The sequence below is a fragment of the Prunus dulcis genome, chromosome 4 (genome assembly GCF_902201215.1).
Source record: "Prunus dulcis chromosome 4, ALMONDv2, whole genome shotgun sequence".
NCBI lineage: Eukaryota > Viridiplantae > Streptophyta > Magnoliopsida > Rosales > Rosaceae > Prunus > Prunus dulcis.
The window spans coordinates 2,211,123-2,217,965 of record NC_047653.1 but is presented as its reverse complement, the minus strand read 5'-3'; the positions used below and the strand labels follow the sequence as shown (position 1 = coordinate 2,217,965).

Here is a 6,843-nt window from a genome sequence, read left to right as displayed (position 1 = left end):
AGTATTGAAAACAAAAGGAATGAAACAACCTTTTTTTTGGTCGAATGGAATGAAACAACCTTATGATGTCATTATTAACAAAGAAAAAGCAATTATGATGCCATACAACAGAGAGAATCACTAATTAATGACGCAAATATGGGCAGGCAAAGAACACAGAGAGGGAAAAATGGTCACTTTCAAGTTTCAACAAGAGTTGGAGATGGGAACACGCCCAACTAAGGAAGCAGAGCTCGTGCAACGACTCTCGTGATAATAAAAACAGCCGGACCAACCTCCTTTATTTTAATAACAGGAAGACGGCCAGCAAAGCTTTGCTCTTTCTTTTCATTTTTTTCGTTTTCACATTACAAAAAAGCATCCTTTTCAATAAATTAACAATTTCAAGCTCGCCGTGGTTGCTGCCAGAAACAAGTGCTAAAAACCCAGCTTGGAGAGATCAAGGATCGAACTTGACTGGCCATCTGCAAATCCACGAGGTGGGTTTTATCAGATTTTCTTATTTTACAAGCTTGATAGTTTCATCTTTGGTTGTTTGATGCTCATTTGTCTGATATTATGAGGAAAAATTTATGATTTTTGGTTATAAAACATAGGATTTTGGCAATATGGGTCGGTCCGAATCTTGTTAGCAGGGTTTATCTGATCTGGTGGAGCTGTTTTTCTTTAGATTATAGAACCCCAGAAGATAGAAGAAGTTGTTTATTGTGGACAAGAATGGGTTGTAGCTGCTTTGGTACTTTAGTTGCTGACAGGAAAAGAAGGTCTGGTCACTTTGGCCATGATCTTGATGGTATGGACATGAATAAATGCTCCCACTTTTTCTGTTTTCCGTCCGTTACACTTTTCTTGTTGTTCATGTTACTCTCTTGCATCATCATGATTATTCTTATTCATTTTTGTCTTGTGTTGTGTAGGAAATTTGCTGGAAAATATTAAAACTTTCTCCTACAATGAATTAAGATTGGCGACCGATGATTTCCATTCCAGTAATAAGATAGGGCGGGGAGGTTTTGGAACTGTTTACAAGGTACTTGGATTTTGCAGACGTCTTATCGCAATAATTCTGTTGGGAAGTTTTCAGCCATTACAAAGAAGTAATGATATCTGTTATTTGAATTATATTGTAGTTTTGGCTCCAAATTTGTGAATGGGTTGGCTTGTCTCAAAACTATTTACATCAAGCATTTGAAATCTGATTGCTGACACCTTGAGTTGGGTTTGCGCTTTTAGAACACTTCAAATTCTAATCTTACGTTTTCAACACATAGAAACGTTGCTTGGTATGCTAGAAACTCTCACCTGTAGTTCTAGATTGGAGAAAAGTAGAGATTTTTTATCTTTCCAGTATTAAGATTTTGCCAATGTCTAGGGCATGGAGTTTGGTAATTCATCATGTTGTCATCAAGAATAATAGCCACCCATTCGGTTCAGGTTCTGTGACTTTTTAAGACACAGTTCTTTCTTGTACTTAGTTTTGCAGCTTTAGTGGTTGGTCTTATATTGTAAAGGCCAAACGTTGATTATGATTTTATGTTAATCAGGATATCTAGATGGTATTCGTCCACGCCATTTCATATTATCTTAGTAGTTTAGCTACATTTTGCTAGGGAACCCTGAAAAGTGGAAAGCAAGTTGCTGTGAAGACACTTTCCGCTCGGTCGAAGCAGGGAGTCCGTGAATTCTTAAATGAGATTATTGCTATATCAAATGTCAGGCATCCAAACCTTGTTGAGTTGATTGGGTGCTGTGTTGAAGGAGCGGATCGGGTTTTGGTCTATGAATATGCTGAGAATAACAGCCTTGATCGTGCATTGTTAGGTAATTGATCAAATCCTTCAGCATGAAAGGAAGACTGAATTGGGAAAGGAACTATAAGTCTAATTTGTTTTCCTTATGTTTGTAGGTTCAAAGAGTAAAAACATCATACTCAATTGGGAAAAAAGATCAGCCATTTGCTTGGGTACTGCTAGGGGTCTTATGTTTCTTCATGAGGAACTGATGCCACATATTGTCCATAGAGATATCAAGGCTAGTAATATACTTCTAGACAGAGATTTTAACCCCAAAATTGGAGACTTTGGGTTGGCTAAACTCTTCCCTGATAACATCACTCATATTAGCACAAGGATTGCAGGAACAACGTACGTTACTTTCATATTTGTAGTTGATTGTTATTCATTTGTTAACGTTCCATTTTCCTTGCTTGATTCAATTAGGAGATATCTGTTGTGTAGGTTTTTTTTTTTGGGGGGGGGGGGGGGGGGGGGGGAGGAGAAGATCTTTGTTTTCTTCAGTAATTGATCTTGGCAAATTAGAGATTAGTGTGTTTTAGTGTAACTTCATATGGGTCAGTCCAGTTGATACTGGAGACGCAAGTGAAAGAAACTAGCTGCCATCTTATGCTTTAGTTTTGTTTTTCCGCAGTGGTTATTTAGCACCAGAATACGCTCTGGGAGGTCAGTTAACCAAGAAGGCTGATGTTTACAGTTTCGGTGTTCTTGTTCTTGAAATAGTTAGTGGCAGAAGCAGTGCCAAGGAAAACTGGGAAGGGACAGAAAAGTTTCTCCTCGAATGGGTGAGTTGGTTTTTCCATCATCATACTCGCAGTCTTATTTTGCGTGTTTTTGTGCCCTTTATAAGGGTTTAGGTCTTATCATTTCTGGTGATTAATGGATTAACTCTTACTGGAAATTGTTAAACGAGGGATGCTCGAGTTAGTTTAATTATCTGATCTACTAAGAGAATTATTGACATGCTGCACAATCAATTAGAGAACAGGTGGAAATTGTACAGCAAGTTATTGTTTTTGGTTCAATTGAAGTAGTTGATATTCCTTCTCTAAGCCACACACACAACGGGTGGTTACCTGCATGGACTTATTTCATATTGAACTTGTTCTGCTTCCTTTTACAACTTTCTCTGTTCTTCTATAGGCATGGCAGCTCCATGAAGAAGGGAGACTATTGGAGCTTGTCGACCCAGAGATGGGGGAATTTCCTGAGGAAGAACTCCTTAGGTACATGAAGGTTGCATTTTTCTGCACCCAAGCAGCAGCAAGCCGAAGGCCAATGATGAGTGTGGTTGTTGAGATGCTCTCAAGGAACATCAGAATCAATGAGAAGCAACTTACAGCCCCAGGTTTCTTCAACAATTCAGGGAGCCTCAGCGGACCTTCTTCAAGTAAAAAATCATCTGCCGACACAACTAGCTATCAGATGAGTTCTGTCCCTGACACTATAACTCAAGTAGCACCTCGCTGAAGAAGAATAAGAATAATGCACTTATTGCAATTTAGAGGAAGACACAAATGAATTTACAAAGTCCACAACAAGTTATTCCAATGGTTCATACAGTTATCTTCTTTAACCTTTTACACAGTTTCGCTTCTTCGTCTTTTGTTAGCCAATTTGAGAAGCGAGAGGGTGGTTTGAGCAGAATTAATTTGAGGTTGCGAATCTGTAATGTTATGTTAGTCTGATGCTGTTTTCATTTTTCTTTTTGATTCAATCGTTATCTTATGTACTTCTCAAGAAGAGTACAATGGAAGAGAAGAAGGTTGTATGGTGAAACAGAAATTAATCAATACACACTCTTGACTCCTTTTTCTCCTAGATGCGAACAAGAACAGACCCAAACAAGTTGACCTTGATGGATTCTACAATGTCTAAATTCCAAATTTTGATCTACATTATTGGTCAACATACAATAATTCATATTCGAATGTTTATAAAAGTGGATAAGATGTGATCGGCAGATGCAATCTACAATATTTAAGGTCACAATTTGCAGTACCCACACGACAAAAATACTATGCATTCAATTGACCGTCAGCCTTATTAATAATGTTAAGAGTGCTATGTCATTGTTTTTTAGTGTACATCAATCCAGGATTTATTATACAAAAACGTTGTTATTGACACGCCCAAAAGCCATCATAACAACGTGAGACTGCTTTCTAATGATTACCCGAAAAAAGACTTGCTGATAAAAAGAAAAGTAATATTCATAAAATGTGTGTAAACAATGAGAGTCTCAAATCCCAAACACAACACATCCAACATCAAAATATATAAAGACCTCCACACTGAAAGCTAGGGCTAATGGAGACCAAATATTACAATATTCCGATAATCAGTAGCAACAGAAGCCAGTGATAAGGCAGCCGATGATCAATTTGAATCTCAAAATAATAAAATTGATGAAAAAAATATGGAAGCGTTTGAGTTAAGCAGAGAGGTCCTCGATAGAAGGAGTGCTTTGTTCGGGTGCATCCGAAGAACCGTTAGAGGTGGCATCCTTGGCTTGTGAAGCAGGCACCTCGGCTTCTGAGGACCCATTAGTTTTAGATGCTGCATCCTTTACATTCTGGGCATTTTTGGCATCCTTCCCATCTTTGGGATCTTTAGCTGGAGCCTTTCCATCTTTGGCATCTTTGGCATCTTTAGCAGGTGCAGGTGGGGGTGGAATCATATGAGGTGGAGTTTTATGCTTCAGCTTCAAAAGTATTTGCCGCAGCCTTGAAAGATCAGTGGGTTTTCCAGGCTTCGGGCCCTGAACGACTGTGATCGATGGTTTCTTGTCCTGATCCTTCTTGCCTCTCTTCTTCTCAATGTTGGGAACCTCATGAGGAATGAGCTCTGCTATTGCTTTCCAACTTTGCTTGTCAGCGTTCTTATGGAAATTCTCTTGATTGGCCAAGAATAACTGCTCCACATACGAACCAATTTCTTAGCATTAAGAACACAAGAGCTGGTGTTGAAAAATGAGTAATTGATAATTGCATTCCAAAATTTACCTTCTCCTTTTCTCGGTTCTCAACCTTGTTGGTCTCAACATTAAGCTTCCTTTTCTCATAGAATGCACGTTTGTACTCCTCAGCTTCTTCAATAATCTGGTTCCTTAGTTCTTTCTCCCTCTTCTCCTTCTCCTCAAGCTGGAGGGCATTTAGACTGTACCAGCAAACTCAAATAAGACATTAATTTTCCAGTGGGAAATCTAACACCACTTCACTTGCAGTTTGCTGGTGCAGCTCAGCCAAAGTGTGTTAAAATTAGTAAACAAAAAGCATGATCAAATAACTATGATCATCTTACCGTTGTCATTTTGAAGTTGAACCAACCTAAGAAATTCTTAAGTACAACAATTCTACCACATCATCATGCTACAGCGTTTTCACAAAACAATAGTGAAATGATCGGAACCAGAGTATTCAAATTTAACATGTTGTTACATGACATAAATGATACGGATTTCCCTAATAAATGATACGAGTCCCAAGAACAATGATTACGTGTTACTTCATTATTGGTTTGTTGCAGTTAAACTGTTATACCCAAGTCTTTCTCCTAATGACAGGATGGTTGGAACAAACTGCGTAAGGGCAGCCTTTAATGAACCACCCCTTTTTTTTCCCTTGAGTTGATGAAAACTCAGATGAATTTTGATTAACCTCACAATGACTATCTGAAAATTAATTTTGCATATCATGTCCGGTACAACCATCATGTTCTTTAAGATGCCCAGTGCAAGGCATTTTCCTTATGACAATCAGTAAGAATGAACCACAGATCTATGCAAACACACAATGAACCACTGATCTATATGTTTACATACAGTAAGAACTTAACAATCCCTCATGGATTGTATTGTAAGGAAGTAGATCTTTTTCAAGGTATAATGGTTAACCTCCGAAGCTTAAGTTGATCAATCTCTTTCCAAAAGGTTCAATTAAAAAACAAACATTTACCTCTTCCCGATATCACAACTAAAGGAAATCACAGATCTAATCATATTCCAATAGAGAACACCTATAACTAGCCCAACATCCAAAAACAAATACATAAAATTTTCCTAAAGATGCTGAATTTCACCGATCTAAAGCAACTCACAAAACAAGTAACTAAGTAACCAAAAGGAATCAGATCCGAATCTTACCGCCGCCATTCACGAAGAGCAAAACCTTCCTCAGGCACCATCTCGCTCGGTGGAGGTAGCACGGGACCGTCCGATGTGAAAACGTCATCGTCGATTGCGTGCTCGCCCACACCATATCCATTTCCATTACCGTTCTCAACGGGAACCGAATCGAACGGGGTCGAGTGGGAGTAGTTGGAGCTCGGATCGTCGAATCCGAAAACATCCGTTGGGGCACCGGCGGCGTGGTCAGCGGTAACTTCGGCGTCAGTCGGAGCTCCGCCGGAGAAGCTGGAGTACTCGGCGTAGTCGGTGTAGTTTTCGACGACGACGTCGTCTTGGTCAAAGTGACTGTTGGAAGCGTTGAGATCGTCGCCGTCAATGCTGAACGCGTCGAACGAAGCCATTCTTCGCTGTGTTTCTGCGTCTAAAGACGATTCAGTGTAAAAGATATTTAAATGTGAGAGAGAGAGAGAGAGAGAGAGAGAGAGAGAGAGAGAGAAGAGCTTTGCTTGGGAACTAATGCAAGCTGATATTTTGACTCTTTTTCCCTTTTTATATAGTTAACGGAGAAGGCGGACGACAAAAAGAAAGAGAAATATTTTTACCACGGATTATATTATTTGAAAACTAGTCTTGCCTTGTCAATAGCGAATTTCGCTGTAAATTTTACACATGGGTTGATCGATGGATGATGGATATTGGGCAACCACTTCAAATTGTACAAAGCACCAACTGGCAACAAACTGATTTACACTTTTTTTTTCAATATTATTGATCTTTAATTTACTTTTAGTATTTTTAAAATTGAAATAACAATAATAAGCTAGTTATTTTAGGAGCTGTTGATTTAATCAATAATTAATTAAATTTGATCCATCAATCATACCGATGCTAAATGTACCTTCTTCTCCGAGTTGAAAGAAA

General features: G+C 38.7%; 2 protein-coding genes across 3 annotated transcripts; one reads left to right on the top strand and one right to left on the bottom strand.

Moving 5' to 3' along the window:
- Positions 1-425: 425 nt before the first annotated feature.
- On the top strand, positions 426-3,612 carry LOC117623795 (putative serine/threonine-protein kinase). 2 transcript variants are annotated; one of them, XM_034354778.1, is made up of 7 exons: positions 426-479; positions 597-793; positions 918-1,030; positions 1,611-1,821; positions 1,907-2,144; positions 2,428-2,578; positions 2,937-3,612. In XM_034354778.1, the coding sequence occupies exons 2-7, from the start codon at positions 718-720 to the stop codon at positions 3,261-3,263; spliced, it is 1,116 nt and encodes a 371-aa protein (XP_034210669.1). In that variant the 5' UTR covers positions 426-479; positions 597-717; the 3' UTR covers positions 3,264-3,612. The 2 variants fall into 2 exon arrangements, with proteins under 2 accessions (XP_034210669.1, XP_034210668.1); XM_034354777.1 differs by having other exon boundaries at positions 427-479; positions 671-793.
- Positions 3,613-3,981: 369 nt separating this feature from the next.
- LOC117623796 (clathrin light chain 1-like) lies at positions 3,982-6,445 on the bottom strand. The gene is made up of 3 exons (XM_034354779.1): positions 5,938-6,445; positions 4,799-4,952; positions 3,982-4,707 (listed from the first exon to the last, which is right to left on the bottom strand). The coding sequence occupies exons 1-3, from the start codon at positions 6,321-6,323 to the stop codon at positions 4,228-4,230; spliced, it is 1,020 nt and encodes a 339-aa protein (XP_034210670.1). The 5' UTR covers positions 6,324-6,445; the 3' UTR covers positions 3,982-4,227.
- Positions 6,446-6,843: the final 398 nt, after the last annotated feature.